Source organism: Galeopterus variegatus, unplaced genomic scaffold, assembly GCF_000696425.1.
Source record: "Galeopterus variegatus unplaced genomic scaffold, G_variegatus-3.0.2 Scaffold103, whole genome shotgun sequence".
Lineage (NCBI taxonomy): Eukaryota > Metazoa > Chordata > Mammalia > Dermoptera > Cynocephalidae > Galeopterus > Galeopterus variegatus.
In genome coordinates this window covers 844,320-870,130 of record NW_007726214.1, presented here as the reverse complement: position 1 = coordinate 870,130, position 25,811 = coordinate 844,320, and the positions used below count along the sequence as shown (strand labels likewise).

The 25,811-nt window shown below is 43.3% G+C and overlaps 3 protein-coding genes across 6 annotated transcripts in view; all 3 read left to right on the top strand.

Moving 5' to 3' along the window:
• Positions 1-1,893: 1,893 nt before the first annotated feature.
• LOC103600471 (chromosome unknown open reading frame, human C1orf54) lies at positions 1,894-8,836 on the top strand. Of its 2 annotated transcripts, none has more exons than XM_008584756.1 (7): positions 1,894-2,020; positions 2,354-2,418; positions 4,163-4,243; positions 4,795-4,853; positions 5,477-5,587; positions 7,969-8,070; positions 8,760-8,836. In XM_008584756.1, the coding sequence occupies exons 2-6, from the start codon at positions 2,373-2,375 to the stop codon at positions 8,059-8,061; spliced, it is 390 nt and encodes a 129-aa protein (XP_008582978.1). In that variant the 5' UTR covers positions 1,894-2,020; positions 2,354-2,372; the 3' UTR covers positions 8,062-8,070; positions 8,760-8,836. The 2 variants fall into 2 exon arrangements, with proteins under 2 accessions (XP_008582978.1, XP_008582974.1); XM_008584752.1 differs by having other exon boundaries at positions 7,966-8,070.
• A 1,678-nt stretch (positions 8,837-10,514) lies between these two features.
• Positions 10,515-14,365, top strand: CIART (circadian associated repressor of transcription). Of its 3 annotated transcripts, none has more exons than XM_008584742.1 (6): positions 10,515-10,601; positions 11,439-11,610; positions 11,782-11,857; positions 12,246-12,324; positions 12,433-12,544; positions 13,703-14,365. In XM_008584742.1, exons 2-6 carry the CDS (start codon positions 11,509-11,511, stop codon positions 14,228-14,230), a joined length of 897 nt encoding a protein of 298 aa, XP_008582964.1. In that variant the 5' UTR covers positions 10,515-10,601; positions 11,439-11,508; the 3' UTR covers positions 14,231-14,365. The 3 variants fall into 3 exon arrangements, with proteins under 3 accessions (XP_008582964.1, XP_008582949.1, XP_008582956.1); XM_008584734.1 differs by having other exon boundaries at positions 10,523-10,601; positions 11,191-11,610; XM_008584727.1 differs by having other exon boundaries at positions 10,518-11,610.
• A 4,620-nt stretch (positions 14,366-18,985) lies between these two features.
• The window catches only part of MRPS21 (mitochondrial ribosomal protein S21), a 15,526-nt gene continuing 8,700 nt past the window's right edge, over positions 18,986-25,811 (top strand). Inside the window, exons 1-2 of the mRNA XM_008584715.1 lie at positions 18,986-19,084; positions 19,487-19,601. Of these exons, the coding sequence (XP_008582937.1) occupies positions 19,519-19,601 (83 nt within the window). The 5' untranslated portion in view covers positions 18,986-19,084; positions 19,487-19,518. The remainder of the gene's footprint in view (positions 19,085-19,486; positions 19,602-25,811) is intronic.

Sequence of the window (25,811 nt, the reverse complement as noted above, 5' to 3'; positions counted from 1 at the left end):
GGGCGGGCCGGCGGGGGCGTGGCTTCACGACCTGCTGGGAGTTGTAGTCCTCCTGCACTCTGAGCCCTCGACTTCGTCCTAGGAGTGATTCCAGCCGGTTAAAGGGGGTGGGCCGGGAATGGGCCTAGTCGGGGCAAGGATTCCTGGGTTCGGTTGCGCCTTGGCCGTGGTTTCCTTTCGTAACTTTGTGGGGAAGGATGGTAGCAGTTCTACCTCTTCTTGAAGTGCTGCAGAGGGGGAAGATCCTGTTTGAATCTAAGGGACAAATAACAAAGAGAACACAGGATAAGGGATGCAGGAAGATAGGGACGGGTATTATTCTTACTTGAATGAGAGGAAATGGGCTAGAGCTGCTGCCCATTTGAAGGTTGGACTACAAAGGAGCTCTTTCGATAGGCTAGTATAGTAAACATGGAATACAGTATGTCACTAACGAAGCCTTCATCTGTAATGACAGGAGAATCAGAGAGAAGCAAGAAGAGCCTGAAGAGAAATATTAGGAAGGCGTTTAGAGAGGACCGGAATTAAAAAGCAATTAGAGCGATGGGGATGAAAGAAAACGGCACTCCTCCTCACCCCCGTCACTCAGTTCCTTTTGTGTCATACTTCCTCTATTTATTTTCTGAAAAATGAACCTCGTGGTGTCTTTTCCTCAAGTTAGGGAGAGGGATTGCATATTAGAGTGAAAGAAAGTTAAAGTAGAAGAGAAAGACATTGTAACCTCATATGGATGGGGAAGGGTTAGTCCTCAGAGAGGATTTAGTTTCAGCAGAGGAATCCTAGGATGGGAAAGTTGGGGGGAATCTGGAATATTTTTTTTGAGACTGTAATCAAAGTACCAAGAAACTATAGAAATTGTTGCGTCATTATTAAAGCTTCCTTTCCTTCCTGGAAGTGATTTATGATTTAATGCATCTGTGTACACCCACATAGGTGTTTTACACTTTTTCCAGGAAATTCTGGAAAGGAACTGAGGAATAGATTGTATAGATTTACATGGAGTCATCAAGCAAATCCTACCCCAATAAGGTTGAGAGGGTGAAAGTGTCCTGGTCAGTGTTCGAGACTCCAGTGTGTCCTGCTTCTGAGTCCAGCAGGCTGTCGGGGAAAAGAGATAGGGATGAGACACTCTTATCAACTCTTATCTCTCCTTTGAGCTGTTACCACAGCATGTTCTGACTGTTGAAAGTAGGTTCTCAACTTACCTTGTTCATGGGTGGCTCCACAGAGACTTGCATAGTGCTTGGCTCATGATAGATGTTGAGAAGATATTTATTAACTCTCTTTTTTAAAAAACTGTGTTCTTTTAGGGGCTGGCCGGTGGCTCACTTAGGAGAGTGTGGTGCTGATAACACCAAGGCCATGGGTTTGGATCCCTATATAGGGATGGCCAGTTAGCTCACTTGGGAGAGCGTGGTGCTGACAACATGAAGTCAAGGGTTAAGATCCCTTTACCCATCATCTTTAAAAAACAAACAAACAAACAAAAAATTGTGTTCTTATCCCCTTGCCTGTCTGAATTGCCTGTCAGACTAGGCCTAGCACACTGTACCTAGCACATATGTTGTTAAACATTTCTGAATTGAACTGAATGAAAACAAAAAATCTAAAAGCAGAGGGAAGCATAAGAACTCTACCTCTGCAGGCCTGAATGAAGGCAACACACCAAGTGACTGAAAGACCAAGGGGGTGTGGCACCTACAGTAGGGAAAGAGACTATCTGTTTCCTCTCTTCTTCCATCCTGTGTCCAGAAAGTTAAGAGGTGAGGTGAGGTCATTACTTACCGTAAAGGAAATGACTGACCTTGGCTGAGAGATTTTTATCATAAGTTATGCAGCAGGTGCTTTGAGAGTCAGATAATGACGGGTAAATATTGCTCCCATTATAGCCCAAGACAGACAAAGGAAAGGAACTATTTTCAGTCCAGAAAAATGCTAACCCCTTTCTGAGAACATTTCTACTGTGAAGAAAGAGACTGTGATTAAGCCTCAGAGAGAAGGGCAACTCTGGATGGTGATGGTAAGTTAGGGACAGCGAGGGGGAGGGAGGAACGAAAGGATTGGAAAGAGGAAGCTCCTTGGTAAATTTTGGGAGTGGGTAGTAGCAGAGGATCTAATTTCTGGGCTGAAGGAGCTCAATGAACATGTTTGCATCAAAATCCACTTTTGCCTCTCTCAATATGGGCAGCTCTGATAACCGGGTAGTAACTGAAGATCTAGTCAGTCAGCAAGTAGGCGGAGAATTTGGCCCCCTGGGAGAAGAGTCTCTGCAACTCCCTCCTTGCATTGGAGGAGGAGGGGAGGCGGGGTAAGTTTGGTGGGAAACGCTGTAACTTCCTTTCTACTTTCACAGCGATAGTACGGAATCCAGAATGGATGTCCTCTTTGTAGCCATCCTTGCTTTGCCACTTATCCTGGGTAAGTCCACTTCTCTCCCTGAGCTTTTGCACCAGGTCTTCTACCATAGGTGGGGTGGGGAAAAAAAATGAGGAGAGAGTGAGAGGTGCATTTCAGTGAGGAGTGATAGTACTTTCTCATCTGTGCTAGACAGAGTCCGGTGTTGGGGCAAAGCAGAGTTCTAGAAGGTAGAGCCGGGAAAAGGGGAGGAAAGCAGAGTCCTGTCAAAGAAAAGAAGGTTTATTGAGGATGGAGCCCCAGACACGGGGAGGTCCTAGTACGACAGAACTCAATTTTCCATCACCACAAAGTTGAACAAGGTGAGAAGGACTAAAGTGAGAATGACAGAAAGAGGTGGACTCCTGGAAGGTGGGGCAGTCTGAAACTAGTGAGGGAGGCCACAATATCTCCTTTCCCAGTGAATTGTAGAAAAATCCTTGTATTAGTAAAGATGTAGAAGTGGGGTGGCCTTTAGTGTAGTGGAAAACTGGCTGCCTTAAGGGACAGGGTCCCAGGAGTAGTTTGGCTCCTTCCCTTCTTTGTTCCCCAGTCTGCCAGGTGTGTCTCATTGTTTCCTTTTCCTCTAGATTCCTGTGTCATTAGTTTGGAGTTGGAGGGAAAGCATTCAAAGAGCTCAGGAAAATGTTTAGCAGGCAGGGTAGAGTTCTTGATTCAATCATATCAAAGCCACATATTTTTAGCTCTGAAAGGAAGAAAAACTAACAGAGATGGGTCATTTAGTCCAGCTGACTCATTTTAAGAAAGAGAATATTAAATGGCTTCTATAGGGTTATTCCGCTAGTTAGCAGTGAAACTGGAATTAAAACCCCAATCCAGGGACGGCCCGTGGCTCAATCAGGAGAGTGTAGTGCTGATAACACCAAGGCCACAGGTTCGGATCCTATATAGGGATGGCCGGTTAGCTGACTGGCTGAGCGTGGTGCTGACAGCACCAAGCCAGGGGTTGAGATCCCCTTACCGGTCATCTTTTAAAAAAAAAAAAAAAAAAACCCAACCCGAAAATCTAAGGATGTGTGTTAGTCATTTGTGAGAGACACTGATAAGAGAAGATCTTTCACAAACACACTAAGATCCAGAGCATACTGAATAGAAGATTTGGTGTTTTTAATTTCTTTTTTTTTTTTTAAGATGACCAGTAAGGGGATCTTAACCATTGACTTGGTGGTGTCAGCACCATGCTCTCTGAAGTGAGCAAACCGGCCATCCCTATACGGGATCCAAACCCATGGCCTTGGTGTTATCAGCACCGCACTCTCCCAAGTGAACCACGGGCCAGCACCCCCCCGCTTTTTAAAGATGACTGGTAAGGGAATCTTAACCCTTGACTTGGTGTTGTCAGCACCATGTTCTCCCAAGTGAGCTAACCAGCCATCCCTATATAGGGATCTGAACCTGTGGCCTTGGTGTTATCAGCACCGCACTCTCCCAAGTGATTTCTGATCTCTCATCTTCCTACCTTTTTTAGGTTTAGTTCTCCCTTTGGGTTTATAGTATATGAAAGGACCTGTTTTCATTCTAGAAGTTCCTGGATTGAAAGGGCATGGGGTAATAGGCCTCATTACAGATGTAGAGCCCAGAAGATTGAGAAAGGTTTATACATGCAGAGGCAGGGAGACAGTACAGTTTGACTCTTGGAGGGGAGGCAGAAAGAAAAACAATTGGTAGAGCTGGGATCAACTCCAGGTGTCCTTCTGTTGCTCAGGAGTTCCAGGTGCCCTTTGATCTGTGGTCCTTGTCCCCATAGGACAAGAATATGAGGATGAAGGACTAGAAGAGGAAGATTATTATCAAGTGGTCTATTTTTACACAGTCACCCCGAGTTATGGTAAGTATGTGAAAGACTTACACTTCGCATGGTAGAGAGGCTTTGGGGATACTTAGTTCTGAGGCTTTGCCCTTCACTTTGCAACAGAGCAACTGGGTCAGAGAGAAATGTGGCTATGAATAAAAACTATCAAGACTCATGCTGTAGTTTCTCAAGCTAGCAATTTTTAATTCTTTGGAAAATGGTCGAAACCATTTGAAGATTTTCAAATTTGTAAATTATTTTAGATACCAGATTGAAAATATAAATGCATACACTTTCACAAACATTTTTAACATGAAAGTTAATTAGAATTGAAGCTGGCCAGTTAGCTCAATTGTTAGAGCACAGCCTTGTAACACCAAGGTCATGGGTTCAGATCCTCATACTGGCCAGCTACCAAAGAAAAAAAAAGTTAATTAGAATTGAATTATGTTCATTAACATATATATAGCCAATACATTTTACAACTTGAGCAAGTTGAAGTGTTCTGAGCAATTTCTTCCCCTTTTGTTTCTGGATCTAGAGTTACCTTTCTCCTTTTTTATTACTGATGTTTTTCTCCTCCCCAGATGATTTTGGTGCAAATTTCACCATTGATTACTCCATTTTTGAGTCAGAGGACAGGCTGGTGAGTGACCTCTACATCTAAGAGGATCAAGATAAGTAACAGTTAAAAAGAAACTGGGCAAAAAAAATAGAAAGAAGAGGGAAAAAAAGAAGTTAAAAATAATAAATTAAAATAATAAGATAAACAGAAAGAAAGAAACTGGGCAAAAAAAATAGAAAGAAGAGGGAAAAAAAGAAGTTAAAAATAATAAATTAAAATAATAAGATAAACAGAAAGAAAGAAACTGGGCAATGTTGAAATGTAACTGATTAGCAGGAATTGAAAGTTAGAAGAAGTTAGAAGAATGTAACTGATTAGCAGGAATTGAAAGTTAGAAGAGTTAGAAGAAGAGAAACTAGGAAGTAGGCCCAGAACAGATTTGTTAACCATAGCTGGGAGGAAGAAGGAAGCCAGAACCCAGTAGGTTAGCTAGGACACTGAGAAGCAGTGGCAGTCCTTGAATCAAGGGACTTGTTGAATGGGATGGGTACATAATCCATGTAAGCACAGGGTAGGAAGGATTCCTGAGTTTAGTCTTTAGTGGGGGTGGTGGGAGCGGGGAGAAGAACTCTAAATAGAGAATCTATGAGGAAGTTGGATGGAGGAGATGATAACTCTGTGTTTCCCAATCCTACTGAGGGCAGAACAGGATGGATAAGGAGGTAACGGAAGCAGTAGAGACTACCACTAGTCTTGAAACAGAACGTGCAGACAATCAGAAGCCTATAACCATGAAACCAGTAACAATGGAACCAGTGAGTTGATTGGGGATTGGGGGGAGGGAGACAAAATGTGCTTTACCTTGGATAGATCCCAACTCTAGTGGCTGGTGATATGGAGTAGACAGAAGGCCGGAATACCAGGCTTCGGTGGTTGGGAAAACCAAATAACTAGTACTTCAATGCAGATGTTCATCTCAACTTGGCCATCATATCTTTCACTAAGATTTAATACTAACCCTGTATACAGAACACCAGGGAGATTTGGTGCAGTTAAATTTTAGTTCGATAGTACTTAAAGTGTATGTAATCTATGCCTAAGGCTGCTGAGGATGCTGATGCTGATGAAAAAGAAATCTATGGGGTAGCTGGGGTGAAAAGAAAAAGAAATCTATGATGCTATTATCGTCTTCAAGGAATCTATAAAACTTAAGTTTACATTTATGAAACATTTAGAACAAGATGAAAAGGTATGTCACAATGTTAAATTACACATAAGTTTGACAGCATATGACATAGGTAAGTGCTTTAGCCAGTGTAAGGAGAAAAATCAATACAGGCTAGAGTTGACTGGCACATTTATGAAACATTTAGAACAAGATGAAAAGGTATGTCACAATGTTAAATTACACATAAGCTTGACAGCATATGACATAGGTAAGTGCTTTAGCCAGTGTAAGGAGAAAAATCAATACAGGCTAGAGTTGACTGGCAGGCTTTTAGGAGGTATATGTCAAGATATATATTGAAATACATCTTGAAGAACAGGTGAGCTTTTGGTTGGTGGAAAGTTATGAAAGGATGAAAGCAATTAGGAAGAAGAATAGTTATTCCAAGAGTGAAAGAGCTGCATAGGCGAAAGGAATAGAACAAGTTTAGTGGATAGGGTACGATTCAAGGAGAGGGTATAAGGAGGGGGACAGTGGGAATTAAGAAAAAAATTAAATTTGAAAGGTTCCTAATATTTGCTTGGTAATTTCACATATGCTAAATTGGGGACAAATTATAGAGTCTGAAGTGCCAGGCTGAAGCAATAGGACTTATAAGCAATAGGGAGCCTAGTAAGTCCTTAAGTATGGTAAAGAAATAAAGTAGTATTTTAGAAAAACTATTGGTCTGCTTGTGTGCAGGATGTAATTTAGTGGAGAGAGATTTATGAGATTTACATTGCTCCAGAAACAATCTGTTAAAGGCCTGAACTATAGACGTGGAATTATAAGCGGAGAGAAGAAAAGTTATAAATATTTTAAAGAAAATGCACTGCTTCAGTGATAATTTCATAGATGAGAAGGTTAAAATAACTTATAGGTTTTAAGTATGATGTGTGGGAAAATAGTTGACCAAAATGGGAATTATAGGAGGCCAGAATGGTTTAGGAGGAAGTCATGAATCTGGTATGAGCCAAGCTGAATTTATGATGACATCCCTAGGATGGTGCCCTAAAAGTAGCTGAACTAGGTCATGGCTAGAGTTCTAAGTGCAAAGTCACAGTTACGAAAATAAATGAGCTCAGCAGAGCCAGTACACACAGAAGACTAGAAGGCCAATGGCCTTCTATAGTTACTAGAAGGAGGAAGAGGAATCAACCAAGGAAATGGAGAAAGGTTGATTGGATAAGTAGGCAGATGGCCAAGTTTGTATTACAGAGTCTAGAAGAGAAAATTTAATATAATCAATTAAAAGCTACCAAGAGGCCAAGGAGAAGGTCATTGTTAACACCCAGAAAAGTAGTTTTAATTGAGTGGTTAGAGAAAAGCTAGATTTTGTGGAGCTGAAGAGGGAGGTACATTATGAGGAAGTGGAGGCAAATATAGACCAATCACCAGAAAAATCTGGTAATGAAAAAGAGAAGCAACAGCTGGAAAGGTTAACAGGACCAAAAAGCAGCCTGCATATAGTTGAAAACAGAGGGGGAGAGCCAGTAGGAATGGAAAGCAGAAGATTGACAATAAGATAGATAAATCTTTTAAAAATATATCATTTGAGAGAGCGTGGTGCTGGTAACACCAAGGTCATGGGTTTGGACCCCCATACCAGCCAGCTACCAATAAAAGAAAATAAAAAGTATATAGCAGTCTCCTTTTAGATTGTAAACTTCTTAAGGACAGGAACCATGTCTTATTCATATTTATATCCTCCTTGTAGCACCTAGCACAGTGACTAGAATAGTATCATGTACATAACAGATTAAAAAAATAGGTATCATTGAAATGAGTTGGGGCATCCCTGTTACGGTCAGTGATGGCTGAAAGACACAGAGGAAAGGACTCATAGTGATGGGGAGGAGGGTTGGATCTTTCTCTAAGGAAAGGAAGACAGGTTGGTGTAAGGAAGTGGCTATCCTTCTGAAGCGGGAGGGGGAAATAGTAGGAAGGATGACACTGGCCTACTGTGGGGGGATGTCTGTATTTTAGCAGAGTCCAGATCTGAATGATGCTGTGTCCAGGATGCACAGTCTTGTTCCCCTCCTGTGGTGGACCCTCATTCAGTGGGGGATGTATTTCACGTAGAAGGTGAGAGTGCAGCAACTGGCTTTGGGGGGTTTTGTGAAGTAATTCTTACCAGTATCTCTGGCTAGTGTTTTCATCCTCGTCAATTCTCAGCTACTTAAAGAAGGAAGAGGGATCACATTTAGAAAAATCTTCCTAATATCTAATCTTGAAGAAGTTTAGGAGATGTTGAGGCAAAGACTTTTATGATGAATCATTAATTTTTCTGAACTGGGAGGACTTCAGGACCTCCTAGAGCAGAGGCAAATGGAATGGAGAAAAACATCTCTCCAGGCTTCCAATATGCCTTAAGGAATCAGCGCTCATTCCAGCCTGACCTCATCTCAAGGCATGGCAGGTACCAGAGGGCAAAATGGGCAGGTCCTATAACCTGGTAGAGTCAAGAAGCAAAGTTCAGACGCAGAAGAGATGGTGATTCCCTAATGTACTGGAGAGATAGTGGGGGAAGGGAAGAGGGATGAGAAAGCTGTATTAGAGGGAAGGAATTTAAGTTGGAATTCTAAATAACTATCAGACATAAGGAAATTTAGCAAAAGGAGGAGGGAGTGAGGAGGGGAGGGGACACATCTTTCCCAGAAGTATCCCAGGGAAGTCCCAGCTCAGAATACGCAATGTGGGGAGTGTTCACAGAAGTGGGGGGCATGGAGGGGCTTCGTGGGTCCCGATATTTTTTCCTTTTCTTTGCTTTTTTAGGTGAGAGATGGCTGCTATGACTCTTTAGATGGGGGTTTGGCAAGAGGAAATTGGAAGATAAAATAAATAATAAGTGAAACAATCTGGTTACGGTCTACTCCTTTATGAGGGTCTATTCTAAAGTCACAACACTACAGAGAGCAGCAAGATTTCGGGGCGGGAAGGGTAGATTAGAAAAGGAGTTAGGGGACAATAGAATTTGAGGGAATTATGGACTGTGAGTAAAACTGAAATTTTGGGAAGAATGAAGAAGAGCACCCACAGACAAACAGGTTTATTCCCAGTCGATAATTCCCTCTAACTTTATGGTTTTATTTTATTAGATACGGTGTTGCGACAGTGTGCTTGGGGAAACAGGGTTGAAGTTTATTTGGAACACTTTAAAAAAAATAAATAAAATAAGCACGTTGTTAAACACATGTAAAATATCAAAAACTACTTAGCATAGATTTAAAATATTCATATCTTTCCCCATTCCCACCCACACCCCCATCCAACGATGTGCCTTCTGCAATTAGTAATTATAGCAGCGACACACTTTTTTTTTTTTTTTTAATTCTCTCTCCTCAAGACTCTAATCAGATCTGGGCTGCCCCCTTGCGGTTTCTCCGTGTCATATCGTCAACCAGCCCACAATCCCAGGGCCCCATTCCCTTTCCCTCCGTTGTACTCTTATTACAAGTGGCAACGAATAGTAACGTCCCAGTTACTTTTGAGACTCTCTAACTCAGGACTTGCATCCCTCCTTCCTTCAAAGCTTTTCAAATCTCCAGGGAACAAATGAAAAACTAAAACTGGACAAAACCATAACCTAGGAGGTCAGGGACCTATCCCACTCTGTTCCCCGTGCTCGAAATCAGGGAATTCAGGGCACAGGGTCCGAGAAGCCGGGCAGAAAAGTCAAGAGCAAACGAGTTCGGCTTTGACCTCTGGTAGCTGTGGCGGGCTGGCATCTGAGCCGGTAACGTGCGTGACAGGTTATGTAAGGAAAGGGCTGGAGGAGCCGCCCCAGCGGGAGGCCGGGAGAGGACGCGGTGTTCTCGGCAGCAGTCCCCACCCTCCTCACCCAGCAGGGCAGGAGGCACCCAACTTAGAGGAGAGAGAGGAGGAGAGGGTGAAACAGAGACCGGGAGTCACGAGGGCTGGGCCGCCGAGAAAGGGATGGAATATACAGCGTCACACATCCATTCTCTCACACGTTGCAAACACAGGTCGCTGATAGTTTCCACGTGCTGCGTTCGTGAGCGGAGGTGCTTAAAGAGGGGGCAGAGGGGTCAGCTCCGGAAGCGAAACAGGATCACACGTCCTGAGGCGCGCACCTCTGGTCCACAACCAGTCTCCGAACACCAAGCCGAGAGTCTCCGGGCCATTACCACCCTATTTACGGCCCTGGGCTCCGCCCTTTCCCTCCCCGCCCCTCTTTTCCACTCTTGTTCCCTCCTCCTTTGCTCATCACCGGGTCCTCTCCCGGAGCCGCATGTAGGGGCGGAGCACGGAATGCTCTCCTTCCAGCCAATCATCACCTGACTGCTTCTCTATTGGCCAAGCCCCTGTGTGCTGTAGCGAATGTGCTGTGAACGCCAGTAACGAGTGTCACGTGTTACAAGATAGACACCAATGAGGGCGTGAGATTTGTGTAGGCAGGGGAAGGCACGTGCCGAGACGCACGTGTCTGGGGGGGAAGGGGCGGGACCTACTGAGAGAGGAGAGAGGAGAGAGGAGAGAGGGAGAGAGAGAGAGAGAGAGAGAGGCGCGAGAGGCGCGAGAGGAGCGGGGGTGGGTAGCCCAGACCAAAAGAGACTGAGAAGGTGCTGGAGACAGATCGTAGGCTGGGCTGGCCGACACAGGTGAGGAGACTCGTAGGCTGAAGAGCGAACCGCTGGGGAGGATTGGACCCAGAGGAAGCGGGTTTGAACGTACATCTTGGATAGAGTGGGATTGCATCGCTTGGCAGGCGCGACCAGAGAGGGACCGGCGCAGGGATCCTGATCATGAAAGATTAGGAAGGAGCAGGAGGCCTGTCTCTTGGGGGGCGGTTTCTGTAGGGTCACTAGGTGGGTTTGGGAGCTCAGATTTACCGCTCACCGGTGGCGTCGCCTTAGTCGGAAAGGCTCGCTGTGGGGTCAGGCTGGGGAACAGCTCAGGCGAACAGCGGGTGGAGGGGAAGGTGTCAAGACAGTTATTTACTCCGAACTGAAGGAAGAAAAGAATGGAGGCTGTGTCAGGCCCAGAGCTGCTCTGTGGAGGCCGGAGAGGCAGTCCCAGTTTCTTAATGGGCGGGGGCGGGGTGTGGGAAATGACTTTTTCTATTGTCTCTGAGACAGGTAATATTGGGGAAGGGAAGAAAAGGTATTATCCCGTGCAGTACACCCAGTCTCCCAATTCATTTCCTAATCCTTAGACTCTCGTTTCAAACTCCCTCGCTTTGCTCTTCAGTTACAGGTTCCGATCTTTGCGTACTCCAGGAGCTGATCTCCAGCCCCTGCATCTGGACCTATGGATTCTCCATCTAGTGTTTCTTCCAATTCTTCCTGTTCTTCCTCTTTTTCCACCTCCCCAGTGAACAGTGACTTTGGCTTCCCCTCTGATAGTGAGAGGGAGAACAAGAGGGCTGACGGGCCCAGGCCAGACACTGTTGGGCAGAGGGGAGGCTCTCGGCCCAGCTCAGGTCCTATCCGCTGCAGGCATCGATCCAGGGTTTCCAGTAACCAACATACGGCATCTCCCTGGGAACAGCGGGGCTTGGCTTCTCCTATGGCAGGATCAGGGGTCAAAAGGCCAAGAAATGGTGAATTCGATACCAGTCTAAACATCGAAGATTGTACCACAGAGGGAGACCTGCTGTTTGCTCAGAAGGTAAGAGAAAGCAGGAAAAAGGAGTTACTACTGGAGTGGCTTAGCACCCAGCTGGTTGATAAGAACCTTATGAGAATAGTATCAGCTCCCAGATTTGGAGGTGGAGGAAGAATCAGTACTGGTGTGGGCAATTCTTGGTCTTCTCATAGCCTTTGTCCTGTTTTCCCACAGTGTAAAGAGCTCCAAGGATTTATACGTCCCCTCACAGACCTACTGAATGGGCTGAAGATGGGTCGCTTTGAGAGAGGTAATTATTAGTTGCATTGCTTTGGGCTAGATTCGGATCTGTCTCTCTCCCTCTTTTAAAGGTGTATTTCTCTCTTTTTTTTTTTAGGTTAAACTCTGCTAAATTTAACTTTAAAAAAAATAATTAAATCTTCAAAGTGTATTTCTCTTAAGCTTTTGTTTGGGGCCTGGATTATTTCCTTTTTTTTTTTTTGCTTCTGGGGGGTGGTGGTGGTGGTGGTGGTGGTGGTGTGTGTGTCTCTTTGTCTCTCTGTCTCTCTCTCTCTAACCAACTTAGCTAAAGCGACTTAACTTCTTTATGTGAATCAATTTTAATCCCCTCTGTTCTTCCTTTGTCTGACTGCTTTCTTGATTCTCAATCCTCGATCCTTCTCTCTCCCTGACCCTAGGATTGAGCAGTTTCCAGCAGAGTGTGGCAATGGACAGGATTCAGCGTATTGTAGGTGTTTTGCAGAAGCCACAGATGGGGTAAGTCTTCCTGACTCTTTCTTCAGTCCCTCATAAAAGGAGATCCCTGAAATCCTGTCTTGCTTCTTTTTCACACTTTATGGCTTTTTTAAACTGTCCTTTTCACAGGGAGCGCTATCTAGGAACCCTGCTGCAGGTAGAAGGGATGTTAAAGACTTGGTTTCCTCATATAGCTGCCCAGAAGTCATCACTTCATGGTGGCAGGCATCAGCTGATGAAGGTAATAACTTAAAAAACTGAGGAAGAGGTGGGAGACTAACCAAGGAAACAAAATGTGCATGCATAAGTGGGCTCCCCTTTCATTTTCTTCTGGGTCTTTTTCTCACGTTTCTTCTCAGGGAAGGGAATGCCTAAACTTCCTGCATTGTCTCAATTCATAGATATTTTTGTTCTGTATTTTTTGATCACTGGGAAGAACTCCATGAAATTTAATCTTATCCCTCATGTTGCAACTTATCTGCTTCCTGCATAGATACAGGCTTTTTACCTGGCCAAATGATTGATGCAGAAAGATGCCTCAGAGTCTCTCTGCAGATCCTTTTTTTCCTGATACCCCTAAAATTCTTCCCCCTTCTCCCTTTTCACTCCTGCCTGAGTATCCTTGTACCAAACCCTCTGGAAGCCTTCGTGTCTACACTGGGTTTCAAGGACTGGTCGTAAGAGGTACATCACTGAGTAAAGGGCATCCATGGGGCACCCACAAGGGGAGTGTTGGATAGATTCTTAGACTTGGTGTGGAAGTGACCTATTTTCTGTACTTTCAACTAATAGGGTATCTAGAGGGCATCAGATTGGGAGGGTAGAGTCTCCTGTAGATAATAGCCAGTCCTTGTTTTCAATCAACCATAGTTATTATTTCTGTGAGAATAATTGACTAAATAAACAGCAGGATCTTGCCTGAATAATTTACACTTCTTAAAAAACTCAACACAGAAAATTAGAATTTAAAATACAGAAATTAGGACTGTCCTCTGTAGTTTCTAATTTATGTAAATATATGTATATATATGTATATATATTACTTTTAATGTGTGGATTTGTATTGAGGTAAGATTTTCTTTAAAGAATTTCTAAAAGGAATTATTTTATAAATAGAACATATGGGACTGTTTTATTTTGTTCTTCTCTGGATATCCAGTGCATAATATAGTGTGTGGTACATAGTAGGCCCTCAACTACTTGTTGAATAAATGAAAGCATAATTTGGTTACTAAAAATTTTACTTAATCATGGCCTGGCAAGAACACACCTGTTGCATAAAACAAGGTATGTTTGCATTGCAAACTGAGTTCCCAAGGAAAGTAAAGGTTTAAGCAAACAGGTGGAGCTAATCTGAAATCTTTCTCCATAATTTTTTTCTCATTTCCCCCCTCCCTAGCATTTTCCAAGCCACCACAGTGATTCAGCTGCTTCCTGTCCTGCACCTCCCATGGAAAAGATAGGCCAGATACAGCTCAGACATCTAGTTTTGAAACCAAAGCAGCCTTGGCACATCACAGAATGGCCAGCTATGAACCTCACCTGGATCCATACCACTCCAATTTGCAACCCCCCTCTCAGTTCCCCAGGTACCATCTCCTTTAGCCATGGTCCTTTAGGCACTGGAACCAGCATTGGCGTCATCCTTTTCCTCCAGCATGGAGTGCAGCCCTTCAACCACTCTGACTCAACAACTCTAGTTCCACCTACTACAGCATCTCCTGTCATCTCTGGTGATCCTAAGAAACTATCTGGAGAAGGGCCTCATTGCCATAGTTTGCCAGTAACTCTGCCATCAGACTGGAGCTGTAACCCATCCCCTCCCAGTCTACCCACCATGGCCAGAGAGATGACCATAGGACACCTAGAGCAGCAGATGAGGAGCCATCGTCCTAGTGCTCCTGATTCCCATCTTCTCAGCCCCTAATCCAGGGCATGTGACTGTCCTCTGTAGTTTCTAATTTGTGTAAATACATGTATATGTATTTTTTACTTTTAATGTGTGCATTTGTATTGAGGGAAGACAAATCCTTTCTGATTAAAGACATATTTTACTTAAACAGTTTGCTGATTGTGGGAAACTGAGAACTTTCTGCTTCAAATACCAATCTTTATAAACTCTGATCCGCAGAAAAGAAGAGGGATGGGGATGTTTGTGAACATGTGCTCTACCAAGTTAAAGTCTGGATGGGACAATATAAGTAGTGTCAGAGGAAAAGGGACTCTCTGCTGCTATTGTCCTAGGAACACCCTTGGGACAGTTACAGAGTTGGTTTTATTTTTTCATTCAGGCTTTTCCTTTGTGTATCTCACCCCTGTAATCTTCCAGCTGGCCCAGACTACCTTCCTCTGTGTATCTCACCCTTGTAATCTTCCAGTTGGCCCAGACTAGCAAGTTCTTTTGCCCTGGGATAGCTCTTTGCTTTGATGGAAGCTGTTGATGCTTATGGGTAAATGCATATGTAACCTTCTGCCAGAGGAAGGGCACAAGAGCCAAAACAGCCCCTGTGGTTGCTAGTTTTGAAGAGGGAAGGATACCCTAGAACTGTCAGAGAGGAGGGGTCCCCAGTGGGCCTCATCTTTTACAAAAAGCTGCAGCTGCTAAATGTATGGTAGACTAAGGAAGGCTATTCAGTGTTATAAGGAGGCAAAACTGAGGTCCAGGAATGTATCTATATTTACTCTTCTCTGTGTATTACTGTCTTTCTGATTTGTCCCAGTTCCCACCAAAACTATCTCCTCTCCCATCCTAAGCCTTTGTAGTGTATCAGACTACTCTGTCCTCTTAGTCATTGCTTATTGGCTCCTTAGCATGTTTCCCATAGCTAGTTATATATCTTTCCCCCATTTCTCAAGTCTTTTGTGCTCAGTGAATAATTGCCTCCCTTTATTTCAGAGAATATGACCTGGCAAAGCTCTCCATTTGTGCTTTTGATTACCTTTTGCCCCTGAAACCTTTCTGTATCACATATCCTCTCTTTATCTTGTAACTTCAATTTGTTCCCCATAATTATTTATTTTTCCTACAAGTTTGATCAGATCCCTCCTCCTCAAAAACATCTCTTGAGCCTGATTGTCCTCTTTTCTCCATAATTCTTGATAGAGTAATCTAATTGTACTCTTTCTAGTTCCTTTCTACTATTCAATACTTAATCTCTTGCAGTGTAGCTTCCACCATTTTTACTTTGTTGCACCTTCCAAAGTCACTAAATGATCTCATAGAATCAGTATTATAACATAGCTTCCACCTAATCAACAGCTAAACCCATAGGCCTTTACAAAGGCTGTTTATTTCATGCTCTGTACCATTTGATACTCTTGATGCTGCCTACTGAAACTGTCCTCCCTTGGATCCCATGACAGCACACTCTCCTAATTCTCCTTTTAACTATCTGGCCTGCCTTCTTCCTACTCCAGAATTTGGGTGTTCCCCCAGGCTCAGGCCTTGGCCCTTTGCTCTGACTGTTCTTTCACATAAAGGTTTCATCTCCTTTCATGGCTTTAATTATTGTTTCAGCTTAGAAGACTGCTAAAGCTTCATCTCCAGTTCCAAACTTTGTCCTGAGATGGCATACTCAGTGTCTAAATTTTTCTTTCTTTTTTTTTAAAAAAGATGACCAGTAATGGGATCTTAACCCTTGACTTGGTGTTGTCAGAACCATGCTCTCCCAAGTGAGCTAACCGGCCATCCCTATATAGGGATCCGAACCCATGGCCTTGGTGTTATCAGCACCACACTCTCTGAAGTGAGCCACAGGCTGGCCCTAGTGTCTAAATTTCTGCTGGAAAGTTTTATTTACATATTGCTGGTACTTTAAAATTATTGCAATTTCAGCATTTTAGATCCAAGATGTACATTTTGTATTTAATTCAACCCAACCCCCCTCATTTGATAGATGAGGAAACAGGTGACTTGTTCTAAACAACAGTGTGTGGTACAGAATTTCTTGGTTTCTAGTTCTGTGCTTTTTCCAGTGATCACCAATCAAGTTATTCTTTAAACATGTCCTGCTCCCTCTTTTTATAGTCCCCTCTTCTGTTAGTGCTGTCTATGGTACCATCATTTTTCTAGATGACTAGGCTTTAAATTTGATGCCATTTGGTCACAAGATCCTTTTTGTTCTTTATTTGGAATGTCTCTTAAAATCCATTTCTTCCTATATATTCCATTGTCACCACTCTGGTCTAGACTTTCACTATAGCAATAGTCTCTCTTCTAATCCCTTCGCACTGATAATCAGATTAATTTTCCTAGAACAGTGCTTTACATGTCAACCCCTATTCAAATCCTTCAATGGTTCCCTACTGCTTAGAGAAGAAAGTCCAAAATCTTTTGTCAAGATCTCTATTTCGGGCCGGCCCGGTGGCGCACTGGATAGTGCGCCGCTTGGGAAGCGCGGCGGCGCTCCCGCCCAAGGGTTCGGATCCCAAATACGGACCGGCTCCCGCTCACTGGCTGAGCGAGGCGCGGGAGCGACACCGAGGTTTGCAGTCCCGTTGCTGGTCCCTGGTCCGGTATGGGGCAACACTGAGGGTTGCGATCCGTTGCCGGACACGGAAAAAAAGACAAAAAAAAAAAAAAAAAAGATCTCTATTTCTCCTTCTCCCCTGCATGATCTCTCTGCTCCAGAACACTCTAAATATTTATGCCTCTAAGCTCTTGTCCATGATGTTCACCTTGCCCAGCCTTTCCTGGTACTGTTATCTAAACTCTCCCCTCTTTCAATAACTAAGTCCCTCTCCTTATCATTTTTTCTGTTAAGTAATATAGGCTCGGTCCTTGGCCATGACAAGTTTTTGAGATTGACAAGGCAGATATTAGTCCTATTTTACAGATGAGGAAATAGACTGAGAATTTAAGTCTGGGAAGTGCCAGATATAAATAATTTAGGCATTTGTAGGCTGTACATCTCTGTTACAAATACCCAACTCTGCCCTTCTATCCCAAAGCAGCCATACCTAATACATAAATGAATAAGCATGGCTGTGATCCAACAGTTTTATTTACAAAAACAGGGGTGGAGCTGGATTTGACCTGCAGGCAGTAGTTTCCTTGTCTAAGTGACTTGTTCAAGGTCATATGCCTGATGAGTATCAGAATTGAGACAGAATCCAGATCTCCCGACTTCTAATCCAGTGCCTCTCTACCATATGCTGTTGCCCATACAATTTATATTGCATTTATTATATGCTACCTTGTTTCACTATCTTTTATGTCTACATACTGTCTTCTAGTCGTCTAAAAGGCACTAGAATGGTATCAACAATACCTGGCACAGAATAGGTGTTCAATAAAAGTTTGTTGATAAGCATATTGATGTTCCAGTCTAGCTCTATTTTGGTACTTTGAACCAGGCTTACTCTGAGGCAGGCTTGTTTTCTGTGTGAATTCCTACTAGCATAACTGATAAGGATGCATCAGTGTGTATTCGTGTGTGTGTTCTAGGGGAAGTATGCTTTGCCATAGCCCTTAGATCTGAACTTACATGAATAACCATAAATGTATATGTAGAAGTAGCATACAAATAAAAGGAAAGCTGTCTCCACAGTGAAGAAGAAATTTAAAAGGAGATATTTCTACTAGTTCTCACTAGGAGGCAAAAGGCATAGAAGCTGACAGAGAGCTTTTTTATTCTAAAACCCATGTGTTTCCCATGTCTTTAGTGAAATGGCTGGCAAGGTGATGTTATAGGAAACTCATGGTATGTTCATTTCGGTTTTTTCCCCTTAGTTTTTAGGCAGATGAGTGTGTGAAGCTGTTTTTCGTCGGGATGATATGAAAATTGTGACTCTAACCCATATTATTGCCTATGTAGCTTTAGCCTGCACAAATTGTAACAGAGAAATATTATTCCTGTAAGCACTTACTAACGAGGAAAACATATCTAAAGGTATTTTAAGTAAAGCAGCTTTTAAGAGGTCAGGCAGAAGTCAAGGCAGAACCGGGCCCAAGGACTAAACCAGCCCCCCCTTATCTTCTGAACACCTGGCTGGACCAGGGAAAATAAACATGTAACATCTTTTATCGGGGGACTAATGGTGCTAGTTTTTTGAGCTTAATCATAAATCTTAAGGTGCCACAGTTAATTAGCTGCACAGCCTGTTATGAGAGTTTGCCTAAGAAAAGGAAAAAAAAATGTATAAAAAGCCTTGGTATTGTAAGTTCTGGGCCGCTTATGAAAAGCAGGCGGCCCAGCATATGCTGAATAAACACCTCTTGCTTGAATTGCAGCGATCTCTTGTCTTGTGGTCTCTGTGAGGCGAGTCACTCCGGCGTGTAGGATTTGTGCCTAGGGTACGGATCTTACAGGGAAAGCAGATCCATTCCGCAGAGAAAACAGGAAATAAGCTCAGGAAGCTTCGCCTATTTCTCTCATTTTCCATCCAAAAAAGAAATGGCTTAGATATCTATTAGAGGGTTAATAAGATTAAGGGGTATGAAATTGGGCTGACCTTCTCGGAGGCTGAAGGACTACGACTCCATGGGAAGGCGAGGAACCTGTTTCGGTAGAATTTAAGTCAGCGAGTATTTCGCTTTGTCATATGTAGAGTCCAGGCTCAGGGCCCTAGGAAAGGCCTTCTATCCAGGCCAGAAAGAACGTTGCCATGGTTTGCACGCACCGTTTTCTCCCCTCAGCCTGGGTTTCTTTGCGCGGCGCTGGGGATTCCGTAGTTTCCGCTTCCGGTCGCGGAAACCTTCAAGTCGGCGGGGTCCCTGAGCGCTGCTGGAGTTGGTTGTGCAGGGGCTAGAGAAAGGAAGACGGGCGTGGCTGCAGGGCAGGTTTGCGCGCTGTTGCCCATTTCGTAAAGAACGATAAGGACTCATTTCCCTGCTGCCAGCCCAAACTCTTTTGGGGCCGTGAGCGTAGTTGCGGGGGGAAGGGAGCGGCTCTGCGGCGCGTCCCCGCTGCTCCTGTCCTTTGGTGCCCGGCGACGCAGATCTCCGTGGTGGTGCCCTGCTACCTTCTCTTTTCTTCTCTAGGCTAGGAATTGTATTGGCAAAGAGAATGAGGGAGTCTTGATAACAATTGGCGTATACTTTCTTGGATATGAAGACTTCCACATGCCCCGTCTCGCGTGTCCAGACCCTGAATAAGCCGCGCGGTTAATTGTGTATTATGTTGTGTTTCTCTTTCTTACTTGGTCTCTATACTTTCCTTGCCCTTTCTCCGTCGTCTTTCAGGTCTTGCAGAGCGAAGACTCAAATCCAAGGTAATGGCAAAACATCTGAAGTTCATTGCCAGGACTGTGATGGTACAGGAAGGGAACGTGGAAGGTGCATACAGGACCCTAAACAGGTAACCGTTAAGCGAACAGAATCATGCCTAGACCAGTTTTCTGGGAAGTGCGGTGGTTATTCTCTCCCTTTCCTTGACACTGGTTGATCTCCAACCAGTGTCACCTCAGGTATTCAGAATTTTGAAACTTCTCAGCCCCTCAGTTTATTTTTAAAATAAAGTTCTACCCAAAACCTAAATGTATGAAGCTTACTCAACAAGCAATCATCCCTTTGATAATGAACCTGAATTCTATCCAAGACTTTAAAAAGGGAGAATCAAAATGGGAAGTTGCTAGGAAGCAGGAACATAGTACATGATAAATAGAAAGCCGAAGGTGATTGGTGTAGGACAAGTCAATGAAAAAGATGAATTCAGATTGGGATTTTGAGAAGGAGGCAAGAAATGGGAATGCTTACAGGTTTTGAAGAGGTTTACAGCGTAAGCAGAAATACAGAGATGGAAATGAACTAGTTGGAGTGGAGGAGCTGTATTGAAAAGGTTTTGAATGCTAGGCTAAAAGATTTAGAGTAGCCTTAATAATGCCTTACCACTCTTATTTCTCAAGCAAAAAATGTCCTTAGTCTTCTCTTCTTACTAGTTGTAAGGTTTTTGACTTTCTGGCATGCCTTGTGGTCATTTTCTCTCCCCAGTGTGAGGTAGAGTTTGGAGAAATAAGTGCTTGCTGAGTTGAATTATCAAAGAATTGTAGAAAAGAGATTATAAGAGCTGACCCTCTGCCTTAAGGCCTGTATTGTGGTAGGTTTATTTCACAAGTAAGACAAATATAGGAAGATCAGATTATATTTATTGGGTCACGCAATTATTAAATGGTGGCGAGTAGCATAAAACACATCTTTTTAGTGCAGTGTTATTTGCTCTGTATTACTAGATTATTTAACTAGTTTTTCTGGAAATAGACCTTTGGCAGTCATTTTTCAGTTAAGAATCATGATTTGATTGGGCTTAAATATTGATGAAGTCCTTGGGGACTGAGAGGGCAAATGAAAGGAAACCTAACTCTTAGCAAAGCAGAGAGTTCTGGGTGTGGAGGGCCGGATGGCAGAAGACCACAGTTGATAAGGGCAAAAATGCTGTCATAAGCTGTGTAGACGAGAAGCAGTTGCAGGTTCAGGATGGTCTGTGTGTTTTAGTCTTGGGTCAGCCCCATCACCTCATTCTGTGTCTGTATGCTGGTCATACCCTAGGGCTGAAGCTATTCCCTCTGCATTGTCACTTACGCTGAGTGTAAAGATAATCAATTAAGGGGCCGGCCCGGTGGCGCACTGGATAAGTGCCCCGCTTGGGAAGCGCGGCGGCACTCCCGCCCGAGGGTTCGGATCCCACATACAGACCGGTTCCCGCTCACTGGCTGAGTGAGGCGCGGGAGCAACACCGAGGGTTGCAATCCCGTTGCCGGTCCCCGGTCCAGTACGGGGGCAACACTGAGGGTTGCGATCCGTTGCCGGACACGGAAAAAAAGACAAAAGACAAAAAAAAAAAAAAAAGATAATCAATTAAGCACCAGATGGTAAGAGACCTTATCTCATTTTTTTTCTATTGCTGCTCATTCCCAAACTCTTTCCTATTTCGGACCTTCTGATGGCAGGTCTGTGAGAGGCATTAGTTGTCTTTTTCTTTCTCTGCCCCTATATTGGAAGCACAAAACGAATGTCTTTACAGGTGACATAAATACTCTGTAATGATATAGCTAGTGAGATGAAATGCTGAATTTGGGAAAAGGAATATCTTACATATAACTTCACTCTTTTTTTTTTTCTGACCTCTCTCTGTAAGACTTTTTCTGTATGATTTATTTTGGTGGGTTTAGATGGGTCTTCTGGCCAGGGTGGTTGAAATATTTGTATAATTGTGGGATTTCAAGTGGTAAAACAAACTTCCAAAAGGCTTAGTTTAAGCTCCTCTCACCTCCCCTATTCCTAAAGGACAGGTAACACAAAAGCAAGAATTTTGTTTTTAGAAAATTAGCTGCTTTGTCAAAGAACCAAAAAACAGTTTGTGGTGCAGCATTATTTACTGAACCATTTCTTGTAATTGTATCAAGAAAGTAGCTACAATCTAAATACTTTTGACCAAGCCACAGCCTGATAGTTTTCTCATGTAAATTAGGCAGCATAATTCAGACTGCCTGATTCAGATCCCAGTTCTGCCACTTATTAGCCTCATGATGTATGGTAATCTGTCTGGTAATGTCTCTCTGCCTCAGTTTCCTCATCTGTAAAGTGGAGCTATTACTAGCACTCACCCCGTAGGGTTGATGTGACAATTGGTAGTTAATACATATAAAGTGCTTAGAACAATGTGTGGCACATAGTAGTCATATGTTAGCTATTCTCCTAATTTGGAAGTCATTGTAAGGAAGTTTTTACCCTTTTGATTTCTCTTTGTGGATGATTTGTTTATTTTCAAAGATTGAGAGTTTGCTTTGGCTGTTTCTTTCCTCCTATCTTCCTTGACTATCAGGTCATGCTTAAAGTGGCCTAGAGATTCAAAAAATGAGAAAATAATTATTAAACTTTATTTTGACACGATCCAGTTTACTAATGGTATTGAATGACTTTTCTTTTATACAGTGATACTTTCCATCCAGGGCCCTTCCTATTTAGCCTATTGGCTAATCTCATTTTAAAATAACAGTATTTATTTCCTCTGTGTGCACTATTGCATGTATGGAGTGTATCCTCCTTTCCACTTACAAAAATTTAAAACCAAGAACCCAAGAAACAAAATTTCTCTAATCTCTTACCTGAAGTAGTTGGTCATCTCTCCACTGATGCCAGGTCTGCAGAAAGCATAAGGCCAACTCTGACTTCTGAGAGGAGACTCTCGTTATTTCTTTGTCTAGGATTTTTCTAATTATCTTAGAACCATGCCTCTCTATATATTCCTCTTCCACTAGCAGCCAATGTCTTTTTTTATTTACTCAAAACTAGGTTTTAGCTTTTTCTGTTTTTTCTTCATAGTTTTCCATTTTATCTAAAATCCTTCCTGATTCTAGGTGCCAGTGGATGCTGAGGGAAAAATAAATAAATGGCAGAAAGTAGAGGCAGGTGTGGATACTTTCTGGCATCTCTAGCCAGGCCTGGTGCTATCTCAGACATTCTAGTTCTTAGGAATCTGTTTTCGAATCTCTCTAAATTTCTTTTTCTTTTTTTTTTAAACAGCAGTCCCTACTTCTTTTAAAGTTCTCTTTTTATTGGTAACTGGCAGTTTACACATACTTTTTCCATTCTTCTTTTCAGGTTGTCTTTTTATTGGTGACTGGCAGTCTACACGTACTTTCTTCCTGTATGGAAGTGTTAATTTTAGTCAGAAATAGCAGGAGACTAGTCATTGTGACACCCTGTGGTTTTTAACCCTGGCTACCTATTAGAGTTATGTGGGAAACTTTAAAAAAACTCAATTCCAGGGCCCAACCTGAGACAAATCAGAATCTCTGGGAGGGTGGCACCTGACTGGCAACACTTTTTAAAGTATCTCATGAGATTTTAATATTCAGCCAGGATTGAAAATCATGGTAGTAGACTAGAGACCTGTGCTTTTTCATTTGTATAGCTCTTGCATTTATCAAAGTGTCTGGTGCATAGGAGGCTCTTATTAAGTGTCTACTTAATGAAAGTAAATGTTCCTTTATTTTTTGTCAATCCTTGCTTTAGTGTTTGTTCAACTTTTTCACTGTAGTCTCCTTTACAGCACAGGAGAGAAAGAACTATAGGGTTTCTGCCACTATAAGCAAACATGGAATTTCTTCAAAGTCTCTCTTTTTTATATTAAAATTTTAGGTGAGTTTTATATTCACTGCCATTGCACTCGTTTTAGGGCTAGCATACACCTCCCCCCCATCAATCCAGTTAAAATTGGTGCTCGAGGCAGATGCCTCAAATTTATCCAGAAATTCTGTATCCTATAGCACTCTGTCAGGTACCCTAGTTAAGAAGCACAGTTTATTACTTTTTCTTACTTCAGGGATTAAAACACCAAGGTAGAAATAGGTTTTGGAAAAAAAGTTTATATTGCTTAAAAAGAAAGGAATTTGATTAGAAAGAAGAGGGGTAGTTAAAAAAATAAATGAAGAGATTCAAGTCCCAGAGACTCAGCATCTAAGGTGTAATGATATCTTTTAGGCTTCTTTGTGATTTTGGAAAATTGGAACCTTGTAGCTGAGATTGTCTAGGAAACCAGTGCAAGACACACGTTGGTTGGAAGGAGGTAGCTTGGGGAAACTATTATGGTAGTGATTTTTATAATCTTTGGGAAGGACGTTTATTTTGTCCATTTAGAGTCACTCTTCAGAAATCTGCTTTTTTTTTTTTTTTTTTTTTTTTTTTTTTTTTTTTTTTTTTTTGGTGGCTGGATGGTACAGGGCTTCAATCCCATAACCTCGGTGTTATAACACCATGCTCATAACCAACTGAGCTAACCAGCCAGCCCCAGAAATCTGCATTTCTATTCCTTTTTATCTTAGAGTGTTAGATATATGTCCCATAAATTGTATTTTAGCCCCAGGGGGAAAAAGTGAACAAATATTTTTGCTCTTAGAATAAATTTGAGGCAAGGACTTTTAAGCTTGCACATGTGAACAGGCTAATTCTGGAGTGTCCCAGTGTTCTGTCTTCCTGCCTGTTAAGCAGTATTTTCTGACTGATGCAGTTTTATTTTTTCCCTGCTTTTCCCTAATGTCCTCTCTCTGACAACCTTTCCTTTATATCTCTGTCACATACCAGGCTTCTCCTTATCTATCTCTCTTGCCTTTCTGATTATTGCTAGTTTATTTATTTTTTTAACTTATTTTTTATTAGCATATTCATTCTTACAAATCTATGCCCCTTATCCAATCCCTCCTCCCCTTCCCCCTACCCCCTCTCCTCTTCTTCCTCCTCACTCTAATAACCATACATTTGTTCTCTTCATCTGATAGGTTAACTGTTCCTCTTTTGGTTTGTTGCCTAGATGGTCTGTCCAGTACTGAGACAGGTGTGATCAAATCCTCCCCTATTATTGTCAGTGGGATGCTTCTTCTGTTACTCTGTACTGTGCTTTGTGGAGAGAGAGGACTTCTTTTTTCTTTTTTTTTTTTTTTTTTTTTTTTTTTTTTTTTTTTTTTTTTTTTTTTTTTTGGTCTCTGCTGGTGCCTCTCCTTGTGTCAGTGCAGTTGACAGTCTGCCATCTGCATGATGGCTATGACTGCTGCTATAGAGACTAGCCACTTTTGTGGCAGCCATGACAACTGCAGTGGCTGTGGTGGGCTACCTGCATGGAAATGGTGATTTTGGTGTGCTCTTTACCTGGTTGCAGCTGGGTTCAGCTTCCCCTGGCTCCATGCCTCAGGACCCTGGCATGGCCCTGAGGCAGTGGCAGCAGCCTACCTAGTAGCAGCTGGGTTTGGTTTCTGTGGTTCCCTTTGGCTCCATCCCTCAGGACCTTGGCGGGGCCTCAGGGCAGTGGCAACAGCTTGCCTAGTTGCAGCTGGGTTCAGCTTCCTCCAGCTCCGTGCCTCATTCTAAAACATTGTTGCAGAGCAATTGGCAGGGAGGGGGAGAGGCGAAGAAGGAGGGAAATGGTGTGGGGGGGGGCAGGATTGAGGCCCATTGCATCGTCCTCATTCAGGCAGAAAAGACCAGGGGTTCCTGGCAGCAGCTTGGTCATTGCTGGGCTGGATGCAGATGTCAGCAGGATGTGGCTGAAGCCCTCAGCCCCCTACCGCCCTGGCTCAGGACCTGGACTGTTTCCTGCAGCTGCTCGTGGTCGTGGTCGTAGCTGAGCTAGTTGCAGATGTCGGTGGGGACGTGGCTGAAGCCCTCAGCTCTCCCTCCTCTCTGGCTTGGGAGCCCAGAGGGCTTCCAGTTCTTCTAGGTTTTATAGGTATTTTTTGTAGTGTTAGACCTTCACTGGTTAATATCAAACTTTGAATCTGATCTGTGGGTATTTTGGGTTTTTTTTCAGTTCTTTGTTGGATTATTTGCTATTCCCACCACTTAAACTCTGACTGGAGGGCCGGCCCAGTGGCGCACTGGATAGTGCGCCGCTTGGGAAGCGCGGCGGCGCTCCCGCCCGAGGGTTCGGATCCCACATGCAGACCGGTTCCCGCTCACTGGCTGAGCGAGGCGCGGGAGCAACACTGAGGTTTGCAATCCCGTTGCCGGTCCCCGGTCCGGTACGGGGGCGACACTGAGGGTTGCGATCCATTGCCGGACACGGAAAAAAGACAAA

What these genes read in the sequence shown, in the direction of transcription:
- LOC103600471 (XM_008584752.1), top strand. Translation starts at nt 2,373, where the DNA reads ATGGATGTCCTCTTTGTAGCCATCCTTGCTTTGCCACTTATCCTGG. An exon ending in CACAGTCACCCCGAGTTATG is followed by an intron (nt 4,244 to 4,794) that starts GTAAGTATGTGA and finishes TCTCCTCCCCAG; the next exon opens with ATGATTTTGGTGCAAATTTC. An exon ending in TTGAGTCAGAGGACAGGCTG is followed by an intron (nt 4,854 to 5,476) that starts GTGAGTGACCTC and finishes TACTGAGGGCAG; the next exon opens with AACAGGATGGATAAGGAGGT.
- CIART (XM_008584727.1), top strand. Translation starts at nt 11,251, where the DNA reads ATGGATTCTCCATCTAGTGTTTCTTCCAATTCTTCCTGTTCTTCCTCT. An exon ending in GATGGGTCGCTTTGAGAGAG is followed by an intron (nt 11,858 to 12,245) that starts GTAATTATTAGT and finishes CCCTGACCCTAG; the next exon opens with GATTGAGCAGTTTCCAGCAG. An exon ending in TTGCAGAAGCCACAGATGGG is followed by an intron (nt 12,325 to 12,432) that starts GTAAGTCTTCCT and finishes TCCTTTTCACAG; the next exon opens with GGAGCGCTATCTAGGAACCC.